The 18417-nt window shown below is 37.0% G+C and overlaps 1 protein-coding gene across 1 annotated transcript in view; it reads right to left on the reverse strand.

Moving 5' to 3' along the window:
• Nucleotides 1–18417, reverse strand: part of Mettl15 (methyltransferase like 15) — a 175145-nt gene that overhangs the window by 152051 nt on the left and 4677 nt on the right. The window contains exon 2 of the mRNA XM_029537015.1: nt 16152–16438. Coding sequence (XP_029392875.1) covers nt 16152–16421 — 270 coding nt within the window. The 5' untranslated portion in view covers nt 16422–16438. The remainder of the gene's footprint in view (nt 1–16151; nt 16439–18417) is intronic.

Below are 18417 nucleotides of genomic sequence, written 5' to 3' on the forward strand. Positions count from 1 at the left end.
ATACAGTATTAGATAAAAGATATTAGTGCAGAAAGCAGTTGTTTTGAAGCTTGGAATGAAATTTCAACAACTGCACAAAAAAGAGGGGTTTATTATAAAACTTACTTAAGTACACTAATTAGTAAGGGCAGTATACATAAATGTTCTCTTTCCCTTGAGGTATTCATTAACAAGACCATGGTTATACACAGCAAACATACTAGCTTGGGTCTCTTTCTTTTCTTCTTTTTTATTATTATTTTAATTTGCTTTATCTTTTTTGACACTCCATATTTTATTCTCCCCCCCCCACCAAGCACCCTCCAACTGTTCCACATCTGATACCTCCTCCCCAGACACCTGTCTCCATGTGGATGTCCCCAACCCCACACCACACGACCTCTAATTTCCCTGGGGCCTCCAGTCTCTTGAGGGTTAGGTGCATCATCTCTGAATGAACCCAGACCTGGCAGTTCTCTACTGTATGTGTGTTGGGGGCCTCATATTAGCTGGTGTATGCTGTCTGGTGGCCCAGTGTTTGAGAGATCTCAGAAGTCCAGATAAATTGAGACTGCTGGTCCTCCTATAGGGTTGCCCTTCTTCTCAGCTTCTTTCAGTCTTCCCTAATTCAACAACAGGTGTCAGCTGTTTCTGTTATCTGTCCATTGGGACAATGGGTCAGAGATGTTACTGTGGGATGGCAGCACCGTCCCTCACTTGATGTCCTGTTTTCCTGTTGGAAGTGGGCTCTTTAAGTTTCCTTTCCCTACTTTTAGGCATTTCATCTAAGGTCCCTCCCTTTGAGTCCTTAGAGTCTCTCACCTCCCAGGTCTCTGGTGCATTCTAGAGGGTCCCCCCAAACCTCCTATTTCCCGAGGTTGCCTGTTTCCATTTTTTCTGCTGGCACTCAGGTCTTTGGTCCTTTTCCCTCACCCAATACAGGATCAGGTTCCCCTCTCCCCCCACACACACACACACACTCCTGTCCACTTTCCCTCCCAGGTCCCTTCCTCCTTCCCCACAAGTGATTGCTTTCTTCTCTCTCCCATGTGGGACTGATGCATCCTCATTCGGGCACTTCAGCTTGTTGATCTTTCTGAGTTCTGTGGACTGTATCTTGGGTATTCTGTATATATTTTTTTTTGGCTAATATCCACTTATTAGTGAATACTGATGTTATCATTGATTCCATCTCATTCTAATTACTTCCAGAAGCACGAACTCCAAACACTATTGATAATTGAATTGGAGAATTAAGTGTTCAATACCTATAGACAATAGCCCCTGACTGAATTCATAGTATGACTCCAAATCAAATCGTTCCTTTCAGTGAAAGGTCCTAAAAAGAAACTTTAATTTTAGCAAAAATTACTACTAATGGATGTTATTAAAATAAAATCAGAAAATATGTTACTAACTTCTATAAATTTCCAGTCTACATTTAAGTTATAAATTCCCTAGGAAGTGGGCTAGGGATCTGAATAAATTGGCAAGCATTAGCCTAGCATGCATGAGGCCCTCTGTTAATCACCAGCACCACATGAGCCAGGCATGACAGCACACAACTGTGACTTCAGCACTTCAGAGGTGAAGGCAGGGAGATCACCAGTTCAAAGTTCTCTCAGGTACACAATGGGTTCAATGACAGTCCGGACATACAGCGCTCTAAGTAAGTAAGTAAGTAAATAAATAAATAAATAAATAAATCCCAGTGAAAAAGTTGATTCAGTTTTGCTCGTAAAAGTAATCAAATATTTTGTTTAACTTATTTACTTCAGACCTTGTAAAAGCTAAATATGTGGTTTACCAGTTTTTCTGTAAGATTCTATTTTATTATTGATCAATTAGGATCAAAAAATACATTTTCCTCCAAAAAGTAAAATATAGGTTTCATATGAATAATTCAAAATATTAAAAGTTCATATTAATTATTTAAATAGTCGAAATAGAAGACCAAGTTTTAATTGCTTCATTATTTGTTCAACAAGTTAACAGTAAAATTGACCACAGAACCATGATAGACAGGTACAAGAAAAATCAAAGAGGGTAACAGAGGTTCATGAAGTAGCTTCCTCTCTAAGTATTAATAATCTATTCCTTCAAACTATCCTTTGAAAGGCCCTGGCCATACCACTCTTTTTGTCTTTATTTCTCAGTCTATTACAGTATAACTATATTGGCTTTTATATAACTTTCTTTAAGCAATTTCTCATCCTTCTATGTCACTACAAATAAAAGATTTTCTTAGGAGAGATCAGTTTAGCGTGAAGCCCTGAGAGATGCAGTGAGCTGACTAGTAAAGCAGTCCTAGAATTCTCTGTAAGGACTGTGAAAGGGCATCAAATGACTGCACAGCCACACTGTCACATGCTCAGAAGGCTTGTAAGAGCTTCTCAATAGATATTAGGTCAAATTGGCTATCTTAAATGAATAGGAACATAACACAGGCCCTAGAGATATTATAGGCTGACTATTGGAATTTAGAGTTATTAGTAATTAGTAATTAGAGTAATATTCATAGCTGGGAGGGAAAAGGCATACTATGTCATCATATCAATCAAAAGTACTGAAATCCAACTGATACCACTTACTACTATACAGCTCAAAAGGAACAGAAGTACAGAAAGTGGTTGCTATCCTTTCTACAATTCACATAATACTTTTTACTGTTCCTTCTACAATTAGTACTAGTGAAAAGTATACACAATAATATATGAAGGTGCTTTGAAATAGTAACATCTTATATGATACTATAATATTAATAATAGTCTTCACAGCATATATTTGCCCTGAGTAGAAAACATTCCATTTTTATGAATATGCTCAATATCCACATTTTATACTGTAGATAAAAAAAGCATATAAAACTATTTTTCCTGGAAATTTAATCATAGAAATATAAAATGTAAAAGCCACAGAGCAGACAATCAGAGCACACATAAAACAAATGCTTAAATAAGCATAACATAAAATAACTTTTCAAATATTGAAGACTATCTAAGAAAAACAAACAGTTTTATGAATGAGAGATAATAAGTAGCTACAGAAATGAATGTGAATACTTTCTGAAACAACATTCAGCAAGCAAAACAAAAATCTTTTAACTGCATGGCATTTGTTTCACCTAAAGGAGAAAGTCACTAACACTCAATCACAAAAGAAAAAAAGACAAAGAAGGTCAATTGAACAATACAAGATGAGTCACTGTAAGACTCTGCAACTTTGTTCGTTATAAAATAACAGTTTACTTATGCTACTTAAAGCCCGGTGGTTTTGTTATGAGAAGGCAGTAGAAGAAAGTAAAGTAGAATGTTATGAAAACTCAAAAGGTCAAGATAAACTTCCTACCACTCTTCACAAAAATAATATGGAACTCAAAACAGTGAGAAGACCACCGGACCTTGCCTCGTGCAGGAACTATGATTAGACTATTGATTAGCATCTAGTGCTGACCTACATAGACAGTAACCAGTCTCCAGGATGAACATCTGTAAACAGAACAACCTCACCTGTTTCTTTCTTCTTTTCTAATGGGCTTTCCATATAAAACAGACTTGTACTTTCTTATGAAAATTGCTGAAACAGAAAGGGCCTTAAATAATTAAAATTCAGTACATATATCTGAGTTTCAAATAGAAAGATATCACTTTTCTCAGTATCTATCTTTTATTCTGTTTGGACCAGTTATTTTTAAACAAATTTTATTTTTAGAGCAATTTTGTATTCATGGCAAAATTAAAATGATAATTCTCTCTTCCCATGATGTACAGCTATCCTCATCGGCAGCCACAGGTTAGTAAATTCATTACAAATGATGAAATTATCTGACATGTCCTTATCACATAAAAGCCACAGTTTACATTAAGATTACCTAATGTTTTCTAACTGGTTCCTATAAGGAGTAACAGGAACTTGAGATTCTTCATTACTTCTAGCACTGAATAATATTGCACTGTCTAGACTTAGTATACTTGATACCTTACTGATGGATATCTTTGTTCCTCACAATTTTTGTCAATTATAGATAAACATCATGTGCAGATTTCTTCTTATTTTAACAAAAGTTTTTTAATTGGTTTTTTAATGTATTTACATTTCAAATGCTATCCCCTTTCCACCCTATCTTTGATCCCCCCTCTGCCTGCTTCTATGAAGATGTTCCCACTCCCACCTGCCCACTCCTTTCTCCCTGCCCTCAAATTCCCCTACACTGGGGCATCGAGCCTTAACAGGACCAAGGGTCTCTCCTCCCATTGATGCCCAACAAGGCCATCCTCGGCTACATATGCAGCTGGAGCCATGGGTCCCTCCATGTGTACTCTTTGGTTGGTGGTTTAGACCTTGGGAACACTGGGTGGGTGGGGGGGTATGGTTGGTTGATATTGTTGTTCTTCCTTCAGTCCTTCCCCTAACCATTCCATTGGGGTCCTCATGCTCAGTCTGATGGTTAGCTGCAAGCATCCCCATCTGTATCAGTAAAGCTCTAGCAGAGCCTCTCAGGAGACATCCATATCAGACTCCTGTCAGCAAGCACTTTTTGGCATCAGCAATAGTGACTGGGTTTGGTGTCTGTATATAGGATGGATCCCCAGGTTGGGCAGTCTCTAGATGGCCTTTCCTTCAGCCCCTGCTCAACTCTTTGTCCTGGTATTTCTTCCTGTGAGTATTTTATTCCCCTTTCTAAGAAGGGCTGAAGCATCAACATTTTGGTCTTCCTTCTTCTTTAGCTTCATATGGTCTGTGAATTGTTTCTTGGACATCCTGAGCTTTTGGGCTAATATCCACTTGTCAGTGAGTGTATAGCATGTGTGTCCTTTTTGACTGGGTTACCTCACTCAAGATGATGTCAATTTGCCAACAGTGTCTTTTGCTTAACAGAAGCTTTGCAATTTTATGAGGTCCCATTTGTCGATTGCTGATCTTAAAGCATGAGCCACTGACGTTCTGTTCAGGAAATTTTCCCCTGTGCCTATGTGCTCAAGGCTCTTCCCCACTTTCTTTTCTATTAATTTCAATGTATCCAGTTTTATGTGGAGATCTTTGATCCACTTAGACTTGAACTTTGTACAAGAATGGATCAATTTCCATTCTTCTACATGTTGACCTCCAGTAGAAGCAGCACCATTTGTTGAAAATGCTATCTTTTTCCACTGGATGGTTTTAGCTCCTTTGTCAAAGATCAAGTGACCATAGGTGTGTGGGTTCATTTCTGAGTTTTCAATTTTATTCCACTGATCTACATGCCTATCTCTGTATCAATACCATGCAGTTTTTAATCATGATTGCTCTGTAGTACAGCTTGAGGTCAGGGAAATTCCCCCAGAAGTTCTTTTATTGTTCAGAATTGTTTTCACTATCCTGGGTTTTTTGTTATTCCAAATGAATTTGCAAATTGTTCTTTCTATCTCTTTGAAGAATTGAGTTGGAATTTTGTTGGGGATTGCATTGAATCTGTAGATTGCTTTCTGCAAGTTGGCCATTTTTATTATATTAATTCTGCTAACCCATGAGCATGGGAGATCTTTCCATTTTCTGAGATCTTCTTCAATTTCTTTCTTCAGAGACTTGAAGTTCTTGTCACACAGATCTTTCACTTGCTTGCTTAGAGTCACACCAAGGTATTTTATATTATTTGTAACTGTTGTGAAAGTTGTCCTTTCCCTATGCAGCCATGCCTTTATTCTTTGAACAAAATTCCAATAAGAGTGGCTGACCAGTGAATTGTCCAGCAAGAGTAGGACTGGATTTGTAAGAAACTGCCTAACTCTCTTTACTATCACTGTCATGGTGCCTTACCAAAGCATTGAAGCTCCTGATACTCCACATCCTGGCAGCAGTTAGTACTCCAAATGCTTGTACACAATGGAGTCTCACTATTGTTTCATTCTGCTTTTACCTGAAGGCACAAAGCCTAGGTTCACTTGTCATCTATGGTTACTTTGATGAGATGCACGCTGAGCTCTTAAGACTCTTTCCTTGCTAAGTTTTAAGGGTATCTTGAGTGTTTTAGAGAACAGTTTTTAGTATAGGTATCTTTTGTACTTTGCCCTAGTCTATGGCTTTGCTTTTCATTTCTTGGCAGTTTCTTTTATGGAGAAGAAATTATAATTTTAATCAGGTCCAAATGATCAACTCCGTTTTTCATTGTCCACGCTTTTGGTGTTATATCTAAACAATAATTGCTAAGTCCAATGGATCACCATTAATATTTAAGGATTAAATCATACATTTTATTTTACATTAACTGGAAAAGAAGAGAAATTATTGTAAACCATCATATTGAAGTTGTGTAAACTATATAAACTGTAATTTTATGTTTTGGTTGTCAACTTGACTATGTCTGGGTTAACTAAAATACAAAAATAGAGGGAACACTAGTGAGGTAAAATTTTTTTGCTAAATTTGAAGTAGGAAGATCCACTCCTAATCAGATCTTGAGTTGGGAAGACACACCTTTAATATGGGCTATGACTTCTTCTGGAATCCTATCTAAAGACAGAAGGAAGTTTTGTTCTTTGCCTGCTTGTCCTGGCATTGCTAGGAAGTCCACTCCTTTACTGGCATTAGCGTTTACTTCTTTGGGATTCCAGAGTCCACCTAAGAGCACCTAAGACATCCAGCCTCATGTACTGAACCACTACTAGATTCTTGGACTTTTCCTTCATAGATAACCATTGTTAAATCAGCTGGCCTGCAGCTTGTAAGTCATTAAATAAATCCTCTTTCTTTATATAGAGATTCATTCTGTAAGTCTGTTACTCTAGAGAACCCTAAAACATTTTCCTTCTATTTAATTCTTTATCCTGAGAGTGTATAACCAACACCAACTTTTCATACATAGACCAACTATGTTTATAGATGTGACCACTGGTATAACAAGACAGTTAGGTGGGGGTAATCAAAGACTCTATAAATTCTTTTGAAAACTGCTCTAGAGAGGGTTACTTATATCTGGCACTGTAAAAATGTCCATAATCCATGGCTAGTGATGTCAAACTCCATAGAAGAAAACCTATTGATGTTGCTTTTTTTTTAACATGTACTGCTACAGCCTTATTAAAGAGACTTCTTATTGCAGTCAGTACTGATTAATTCAAAGACACATTACTGCTCAATGTGTTCAGCGATATATGGAACACCTGTAACAACAGCCCCTACACAAGACTTTGGTACATTACAGAACAATGAGCTGAAAGAGTTTAAGAGCTGGTGGATGGGGAGGAACGGTATGAAATACTGTCCTGGGAACAGGACATTGCTGCCTTATACTTGAGTTCAGAGCAGGAGGGATTATATACAAAAGATCAAGTCAGTTCAAAATTCCAACTTGGAATGGGGAGGGGCTCCCAAAGCCCCAACCCTAGCTGAGGAGTTGTTGGCATTAGAAAACTGCTGGGAATGGGAGAGCCACATAGCCCCCTGGATGAACCCAACAAGATAATAAGGTCCAAGTGAGAACTAGCAGGAAAGGGGGGCTGGGTATGATCAAAATGCACTCTATACATATATGAAATAATCAAAAATTAAACTGAACATGAAAAAGTGAATAAACACTAACAATGTCAGCATGGCCTAGTAGCTCACTTAACTATAAACATATACATAAATTTATAGAGAGACAAATAGATGCATAGAAAGAGAGATATAACTGAATAAAATCTGAAGATTACAAAAATATTTATCTATATCAGCTTTTTACATTTCTTATAATCAAAATAAGCTTTTAACAAATATTATAAATATTAATATAAATTACTATTAATAGATACATTTATTAAATAAATAAATATAATAATTTTACCAAAATTAAAATATAAACTGAAATTAAAAAAAATATAAACTTAGCACTGGACACTACACTCACAGGAAGAATTTCTACACTGCTAGCTTTGGGGGAAAATATAAAGCTAAGGAATAAGCACTACTACTGATGAACTATAATTTTATAATGAAGAATATATTAAAGTATTTGCCAAAGGACCAAATATAAAATGCAATATTTTACTGTTGATTCCGTTGAAGACTTTAACAGAATGAAAACTGTTTATTGCATCCCTGTAAATTCTGCCTCCCTGAAAACAGTATTAGCATCCCAAGCAACAGATAAGAAAAAATGTGTAATACCACAAAACACAACTAATGAACACAAAACTAATCATGAAAATATTCTAATGAGATTTGCAAATATTTTAAGGAATTCTTTAGAAGCACTCATAGAATAAATATTCAAAATAACATAAAACCCACAAAAGTAAAATTAATGAAACAATTCATTTTATTTGTATTTTCAAAACTAATGCAAAACAACCATCTATTTCTAGAAACTACAAAACAACGTGGAGACAACAGTGCTTATTACAGGAGTATAATTTGCTTTAGAAGTCTTCTATTTAACCATGCCACTATCATCAAGTCAAGCATGTTAACTCCATCAGAGTAGGCCCAGCTGCTCTATTACAGAGCTGCACCTGATATCCAAAGTGAACACTATTTTGAAGTCCTTTTAGAATGCAGTATCAAAATAGGCAAAGCAAGTTCTTCACAAATTTATTGAAAAAATAATGAAGAAAGGGATTATTGTGTAACATGTTACCAAATGATTACAATGTCTTCAGAGTCTACTGTGTAAAGAAGAAAGTCAACTAAGTTAAATCAACATCATAAATTACCACTACAACTATACTTAAATATTCATCACCATCTACAATATAAGTCAGGCACCCTATAGGCACTAGGAATGCAAAAAAATAAAAAATAAAAGACATTGTCCTTGATTTGAATGAGCTTTTAATAGTGTGGCAATCATAAATATTATATAACATAAAGCATTTCTTCAATTTGAAATAGGAAAGGTTCTAAGAGACAGCACTGCCTATAAGCTCAGGAGGATATGTCAGAAGGAATCTCTCAATGCCAGCCTAAGCTATAGTTGGAGGTCAGCCTGGGCTACATAAGCAATATCATATTTGAAAAAAAGAGAGAGAGAAAGGAAGGAGTGATGGAGAAAAGAATGGCAAGGAGAAAGAAGGGAAGAAGGAAGGGAGGGAGGGAGAGAAGATAGTCCCTAGCTTTTCCAAGACACTTGGCAAAGGTTAAACTAAAAATCATATATTTTGAAATATGATCAAGATATTCTACAAAGGACACAGGGAAAAGCAAGAGGATGGCCAGACTCAGAAAGCACTACTGTGTGGAACAACTGGATTCCAGTAGGTATAAACCCTGGGAAGTGCAGACAACTGTACACACCATGACACCAGGCTGTCTGCTTGAAAAGGGGAGCAGGAGCTGTACAGATATCTATAACCTCAAAGTACAGAGCTGTTCTTAGATGGTCACAGCTAACCTCTACTCCTTGAGCCAGGAGAGACAACCACCTGCACAGCAGCAGCAGTGCCACACTCAGAAAACTATTCAATACATTAGCCACTTAATGTGCTACATGAGATTTTTAAGACAAAAACCTTCTTCAAAGGTAGATGCAATGAGGAAAAGAAATGCCCTAGAGAAGCTACATGTAAAGCAGGGAGGGGTAAAATCACTAACTCCTGATAGTTGTTCTATCTAAAATGCAGCTTTCTAAGGAAAACAGAAGTGCTACTGCCAGCCTGGCTGCACCACTGCCCTTGTCCTCTAAGAATGAGTAGCTGTAAGAACCAGGGGTGAACAAAACAAGCTCCTTCTTGCTGTCATAGAAGGAAAAGCATCTGGGAAGTTCTCTCTTTGGTGTTTATTTTCCATTTAAAGTGGAAGATTCTCAGACGAAGGATTACTAATAATTTAAACATACTACACAAAGAGGAATGCAATTTTAGTGAACAATTAAGGTACTGGGGAATTGTAGAGGTTCATCTGAATGGCACAGTGGTTGTCTGACATTCAGGCAGAACAGAACAGACTAGTGTTTAGTACTGTGGTCATGCATGTATGAATACATGTTCATTATCAATGAAATGAAAAATTTAACATTTAGTACCATAACTTTAGCAAATCCAGTAAATATAAAATTTGCTATGAAATTTTATAATCATAAATGGATAGTTGAAATTGTGAAATAATTATAAATTAACCTTGTATTCTTAGCAGGTCATCATATCCTGCTCTTGTCAGTTCAGGTGGCCTTGTTTCTGCTTCCTCTCCAGACTTCCCCCAGCTATTTGATCAGATAAGTGTGCCACACAAAGGCTGAAACTCTATAAAAGCCAGAGAAGCTATCTTAGCACGAAGGAACACTATTCTTCTTACTGCTTCACATTTGTCCTTTGCTTTGCCTTTAGCCAGCCATGTAAAACATCATTAGGGAAATGAATAAGTAGCAATCCTTGGGCTAAGCACCAGATATGTGACAGCAACCAAGTCATGTATCCAAGACTTTCCAGAGCTCATGTACTAGGAAAGTGCTATGATTTATATACAAATCATAGTAAGCTTGGTGTTCAAGCCATCACCTCGGGTGGATTCAGTTAGAGATGGAATTGAACCATGAGGTTGCTGACTCCATCTATTAACTCTCTCTACTGATGATTACAGTACAAGGAAGTGGAACTTATATCTAGAAATGTTACTGGAGACATGCACTTGAAAAGTCTATCTTCTTTTCACCCTGACCATGTCTCTTATAACTTATTACTCTGACAGAAATCATAAGGTTCCAAACCAAATCAACACTAGTACTATGCAGACTTATACCTACCTAATAACTTCTAGATTGCTATCATCTCATAAAGTAGGTAAGACAGTACTATTTCCAGATTTTAAATAATGAAATATTGATCAATATAGCCTAGACTAATACATCTCTGAAACCAGAAAAAAATTCTTAGGTAACTACTATATTCTTACAAAAAGCAGTGGGGAGAGTGATTCCCTCCAGAGTGTCATGCCTTGGGATTGACTCTCAGAATCAAATAGATGAATAATTAAAATAGACAAAACAAAACCTGGACAAAACTGTGACTCATTTGGCTATTCTGAAATTCCTAAGCAGTGAAAGACAAGAAGTTCTCTCCTTAAAATTCAAACTAATAGATATACTCATTGTATTTGCAACACTAGCTAGAATTCTGAGCAAATTTCCAAAATCACTGGCTTCTTACGGTCAGTACCTTGTAAACATTACATAAAAAAATGTGACATCCCCCTCGACTTCACTTAAAACAAAATGCTTTCATTAGTTGCTGTTACGACCAAAAGTTTCATCTCTAAATTCGCCATTGAAGGAGGTGTGGGCAATAATAATTAAGTAGGTGCAAGGTACAAGCGAATGCATGACTCACAGTTTGCAAAGAAAATCATCTGGGGAGAAGGCTAAGGAAGGAGAGGAGCAAATAATGGATTCTGGGTGAAATGAAGACCTTTCCTGTCCAAGGCCTGTCACCACTTCTTTATTACTTGAGGATTAAGGGAATAGTGAATAAAGCTGCCTGCCAGACAGCTCAAAAAGTAAAAATAACATTATCTCTATGTGTGCCTTACTTGAATTTTTTTCAGAAATAACATTCATAAAATTAAACTTTCTATTAAAAGTTCCTGGAATATCAGACTGAAATCAGGAGAATGGAAATGTCAAAATCAACCAGGATTACAGTTTTCACAAGAATCTGAACAGAACAAAACAACAGTGTGGGTCAGGTTGTAGAATCAGCTGTTTCTTCCCCTAGGTTTCAGAAAAAAAGGGCAAATATAGTACAGACTTACTAGGAGAGTCAGTAGGATTTCTTTCTGCTTCTTTTCTACTCGATGAGTAAGCACAAAATAACTGTTGGCTACTCCCAGGAGAGTTCAGTAAATTGACAAGATGTGCTTTCATTATTGAGGTCCAGAAATCAATTAGAAGCCATTCACACATAGTGCTGCCTTATCTTCCTCTTATGTGTATGTTACATAAAAGACAACCTATATATTTCAATATGCTTTAAGTATATTTAGAATCATGTCTCATCCCTTTTGCTACAACGATGCATAACTTGTACCTTAACATAGGTTTTGTTATCTTTCCATTATCAATCTCTACAAGAAATAAAGAAAATTTCATTCAATGAGGTTTTATTCAACCAAAAGTTCCAGCCTTTGTGAATGTACTTATATCTAAGTCTTCATGCATTTATAGTTCCTTCGGGGTTACAGCATTCACCTAAAAGCCTTGCACACATCAGCTGTTCAGAAAAATGCCAGATAAACTAAGTTAATTATATATTCTCTGGAATGAAGTAAAACATGCTTTTATGATAAAACAAATACATGATGAGAAACATCCAATCGCTCTAGTTTACTTGATCAAACTTGCAGAAATCTCTAGGAAAAAAACTACATAATGTAAGAATTCTGTTTATATATATGGATTAATTGTCCAAGCTAGAGATAATTCTAGAATCCTTGCTCTTAACAAATAATCAACATGTCTCCCATATACTGAAAACAGCAACATGTGATTATTTTTTCTTCACTATTACTGTTCTTACTGACCTGGCCTCAAACTCACAGAGATCCACATGGCTTTACCTCCTACACTCTGGGATTAACAGAGTAAGTCACCATGCCCAACCTTAGGAATTACTTGTAAAATAAAAGAACTAACTCAGAAATTATATATATATATATATATATATATATATATATATAATTTTGAAGTTAATACACAAGAAATTATCAATATTATAAGAAGACATTTGAAGAAATTTTACCATTATAATTTTTTCTTTTTCTAATAAATTAATTTATTTTTTTACACTCCATATTTTATTCCCCCCACCCTCTGACTGTTCCACATCCCATACCTCCTTCCCAACCCCCATCTCCATGTGGATGTCCCCATCCTCCACCCCACATGACCTCTAATTTCACTGGGCCTCCAGTCTCTTGAGGATTAGGTGCATCATCTGTGGATGAAAACAGACCTGGCAGTCCTCTACTGTATGTGTGTTGGGGGCCTCATATCAGCTGGTCTATGCTGCCTGTTTGGTGGTGAATGTCTGAGAGATATTGGGGGTCCATAATAATTAAGATGGCTGGTCCTCCTACAGGATTGCCCTTCTCAGCTTCTTCAGCCTTCCCTAATTAAACAACATAGGTCAGCTGCTTCTGTCCATTGATTGGGGGGCAAATATCTGCATCTGACTCTTTCAGCTGCTTGTTGGGTCTTAAGGAGAGCAGTCATGATAGGTCCCTTTTTGTGAGCGCTCCATAGCCTCAGTAACAGTGTCAGGCCTTGGGACCTCCCGTTGAGTTGGATTCCACTTTGGGCCTGTAACTGGACCTTCTTTTCCTCAGGCTCCTTTCCATTTCCATCCCTGTAATCCTTTCAGACAGGTACAATTATGGGTCAGAGTTGTGACTGTGGGATAGCAATCCCATCCCTCACTTGATGTCTTGTCTTCCTGCTGGAAGTGGGCTCTATAAGTTCCTTCTCTCTACTGTTGGGCATTTCATCTAAGGTCCCTCCCTTTGAGTCCTGAGAGTCTCTCACCTCCCAAGTCTCTTGTGCATTCTGGAGGGTCCCCCTAACCTCCTCTCTCCTGAGGTTGCCTGTTTCCATTCTTTCTGCTGGCCCATCTTTAATAAATGTAAAAAACTGCCAGGATATTTTTCTCTTTTTGAATATTATATTGTCTAGCATTTGTGTGATCTCCTTATAGATTCTTAATGGTTAATTTTATGTAACAATATAGTCAAGTCAAAGTGTCCAAAATGTGATCAAACATTAGTCTAGAAGTTTCCGTAAAGGAGATTTTAGAAAAATGGAAATATTTAAATTGGCAGGCTCTAAGCAGAGCAAATTACATTCTGTAATATGGGAAGAAAAAAGCTAATAAAGAACACTCTCCACTAAAATAAGAGACTGCACACTTGTTTTCACTCAAGCAATTACTTCCCTAGGTCTCCTAGCCTGTCAGTCACTTCTGGGGATAAAGGATTGTATACTTGGCATATGCCAATTATTTAATATCTCTCTGCTTCTCCTCTACCCTCCCTCATTCATCCCCTGTCTTCTGTCCTCTCCCCTTCATGCTCTCCCTTCTTCCCTCCCTCCCCTACTGTCTTAGGTAGGGTTTTACTGCTGTGAACAGACACCATGACCAAGGCAACTCTTCTAAGGACAACATTTAATTGGGGCTGGCTTACAGGTTCACAGGTTCAGTCCATAATCACCAAGGCAGGAGCATGGCAGACATGGTGCAGGCAGAGCTGAGAGTTCTACATCTTCATCTGAAGGCTGCTAGTGGAAGACTGACTTCCAGGCAGCTAGGATAAGGGTCTTATGCCCACAGTGACACACCTACTCCAACAAGGTCTCAATTTCTATAGTGATACTCCATGGGCAGAGCACATAACCATCACACCTACTCTACATACACATACTCCACATGGACACAAACAGACACACCGACACACCGACACACACACACACACACACACACACATGCACACACACCAGTTTTTCCATAACTTCACAGAGTTTTCCCAGATGTCAATGATTCATACGTTTTAAATTGCCCAGCCATTAAGTAGAATAAGAAAACCCCATGCTAGTCTATTCTTCTCATCCCGTCTAAGACATGAGCTCTTTTTGTCCAGTGTTTCCATATTATATAGTCTATCTATTGTCAAATGTTTATCAGCTACTTTCTCTTTCTGTGCTGCTTGAGATTAAGAACCCTGTGATGTACTAAATAATGGCCTCTAAATTTAAGAACTGTGAAGGTGGCGATTCAGACATACCAAAGTGAAGTTTAAAAAAAATTAAGTGAAGGGGTAAAAAATCGTGACTTAAAAAGGAAAGAATATAACTGACAGCTGAAGCTATAGTAAGATTTATTAGTTATCAAATGTTATGTATATTATTATATGTTATATATTATATATTGTATGTGTATATTATATATTATGTTATATATTAAATATTATTTTCACACTATCCAACTTTTCAATCATATAGTCTTGACACATATCTTCTGCAAAATGATGCCATTATTACACACTCCTACACACACAGGAACACAGATACAGAGAGAGAGACACACAAAGAGAGAGACAGAAAGAACAAACACTAGAGACATCTAATTTATTGCCCAAGGGTTCATATGTTGGGAGCCTATTCTCCCGTGTAGACATGTTGAGAGGCCTGTACTGTTTCACAGCCTGTCCTAGTAGGAACATTAGGGTCACTAAGGGCACTGCTTTCAGAAGGAAAGGATGTATTTCTTATATGAGACTTTGCTATAAATGAGTATGACTGGCTTGTCCTCATGATCTAGCTCCCATACAGACAAGGAAGTCCCCACTGTAGCAATGCCAATGTATTTGGATGTTCAGCCTCAAAAACTGAGCCACTCAAGTCTCATTTCTTTACAAACTACCAAGCTTTGGATATTTTATGATAGAAACACACAATTGGTTTTGAATCCCTTAATGTTTCTGAATAACAAAGATGGGCATTGGACATTTAGAGCTAAGAAAACAGACACATGAATTTAGACACCCATTTTGTCTCCAATAACCACTAAAAAGATAATAAAACTCTCAAAAAAATTATTCTGGAATTGAGTTTTCATGCTCAACTTCTCAGCAAGTGTAAATTATTCTGACACCTGTTATTTGGTAGAATTAATCAACTCAGATTAAATAATTTCTCATATTCTCTAAACTGCCAATCATGAGAGCAGTCTATATGAGTATACAAATAAGAGAGTTGAAATTATACATCCACTCAAAATCTGGTGTTCACAAAACTCACATCAACAACAACCACAAAATAGTAAATAACAGATGCATAACCAAAGACCTATGGCTAAACAAAACATAGTATGCCCATACCATGGAAAAACCTGCACTCAAAGAAAAACAAGGTGGGGCTGTGGTTATAGCTCAGTAAGAAAGCACTACTGAATATGTGGACCCTTTGGATTTGATGCTGGAAACCACACACATGCTTGCATACACACATATACCAAAATATATATATACACACATGCATACATACATATATAGGGATAAAAGGGAAAAAAACACATGCTACAACAAGAGTAATCTTTAATACACATTAAGTAAAAGAATGTAAGCACAAACTAAAGAACATTCAATCACATACCTTTAAAAGGTGAATTTTATGAATTTTATGATAGGTGAATTGTAACTCAATAAAAAAGTAAAACAATTTTATAAAATCAACTCACCTGTCCCTTTTGTGGTGCCAAGCAATGAACAACTTCATCCACCATAACTGGGATATGTAATTTAGCAATGGCTTCAGACTCTTTCTCTTCAGATCTATAGACCTTCTGAGTGTCACGCAGAGCTGTCCCTTCCACAGCTTTAGATTCAGTATGCAGTGCTGCTGTAGTGTGGATTGTGTGGGGACAGACATCCAAATTAAACGCACCAGAATCCAGAAAGTGTGAAAACAGTCTATTATATGTTCTGTAAAAATATGGATATCGAAGCATTCTGTAGGTCAAGAAATCTAGAAGAAAAAGTTAAAATATGATGACTTTTGGTTTCTAATTCTTTTAAAATTTAAGACTAATCTAAGCGAGTGAATCTGACTGAGTTCCTTCCATGAAACAAGAACCCTAAGTGAACAGGCAAACATAATTAAGTGTAATTAAGTGTAGCACAAGGTGGCTACAACTACAATTCCAGAACTTTAGAAGCTAAAGCAGGAGGAATGTCTGAAGACACCAACCTGAACTACCAAAATTAATTAGTTAATTAATTAAATACAATTTTGTGGTCCCTTTATGAATTCTAAAACCATCAATTTTCATCCCATATCAATATGAAAATCAGTAACTCATTTTCTGCAATATATTTTTTTTAATTTAATTAGTTCTAAAGAGTAGTTTTACTCTTTAGTTTTAAAGAGTAAAATATTAATTTAAAAAGTAACCTCAGTCTATGGCCTAGTACCCAAGCTCATCCAGTCTTGTCTGAAAGGTAAGCTAGATCACTACAGGGAATACAAATGCTTTCTGTTGGGTTCAGATCACCCTTTATTTCATGTTGTTTTATTTAGTGTTCTCCCAGTGCTAAATTAATATATTCAGTTTAGTTCTGAGCTAGATTGACCCTGTAAAAGAATGAACATAGGCACTCAGACAAGGAAGTATGATCACTTTGTGAAAATCTTGCAGATTTCCAACGCAGTCTCTGACGAGACTACCTCAGCATACTCCCTGACCCTGACGCACACACCAAATTAGATTACAACTTAACAAACACCCAACTGGGCAGGTTTGGATAGTTATTTCTTTTCCCCCCCTTGGAGTCCTGAAGATCAAATCCAGTTTATCCATACACATACACAATCAAACACTAAGATACCTTTTCACCAATTGTTTGAGACAAGTCTTGCTACAGAACCCAGGATAATCTCAAATTTGATATCTGCTTCAGCTTCCCAAATACTACAATTAAAGCCACATCCAAAAACACCTTGCTATGCTTGGGCACCTCGTAGCTAACAGTTTGGACTGGTTTGTCTTCTCTGTGTGCGGTTTTGCTTGTTGATTGGTTTTCAGTCCACTAAGTTCACTCTCTATCTCTAGGCTACACTCCAGGTCCTCACATTCGAATGTATGCTCCCTGTGGCCTAAGACCAAGCAAATGGGTATTACAGCCTTCGAATCGCTCATTTTCTTCTACAATTTGAAATTCTTCTAAATGTACAAGGAGAGCGGGATACTTACATAAACATATTAACAGAAAAAAATGAAACCATCTATGTTTTGTCCAATTAGCTTCAAACAATGTTTGTAATATTTCCATGATAAAAACCCAGTTGGTACTTCTTTCCCTTCCTTGTGGATGAAGAATTATTTAAAAACAAGTATTACGGTTCCTTATCCACAAGATAAAATGAATGCTAAGTGCTTAACAAGTGGTTGAGTAGAGGGGAGAGGAAAAACATACAGAATTAATATATCTCAGACTTAACAAATTAAAGGTTTGTATCAATCCAGTCTGACTGCCCCCTCATCCATGTTTTCAAAATACTTGAAGAAAGAAATCCCATATAAATGTCTACCTTTCCTTTTGCAAAAGACAGTAGTAATTTTAGAGCTGGGAGTGGTGGCACACGCCTGTAAATCCCAGTACTCAGGAAGCAGAGGCAGGCAGATGTCTGTGAGTTCAAGGCCACCCTGATCTACAAAGCCTGTTCCAGAGCAACCAGAGCTGTCCTGAAAAGCAACAACAAAATTAGTCATGTGATAACCTAAAACAGAACGGAATACAAATATATGTAAAATAGGTTATATACATACAGAACATGAATAAGATGTTTCTTAAGCCAGGCGTGGTGGCGCACGCCTTTAATCCCAGCACTCAGGAGGCAGAGGCAGGCAGATTTCTGAGTTCGAGGCCAGCCTGGTCTACAAAGTGTGTTCCAGGACAGCCAGAGCTATACAGAGAAACCCTGTCTCGAAAAAAAAACCAAAAAGA

This window comes from Mus pahari, chromosome 3 (assembly GCF_900095145.1).
Source record: "Mus pahari chromosome 3, PAHARI_EIJ_v1.1, whole genome shotgun sequence".
Taxonomy (NCBI): domain Eukaryota; kingdom Metazoa; phylum Chordata; class Mammalia; order Rodentia; family Muridae; genus Mus; species Mus pahari.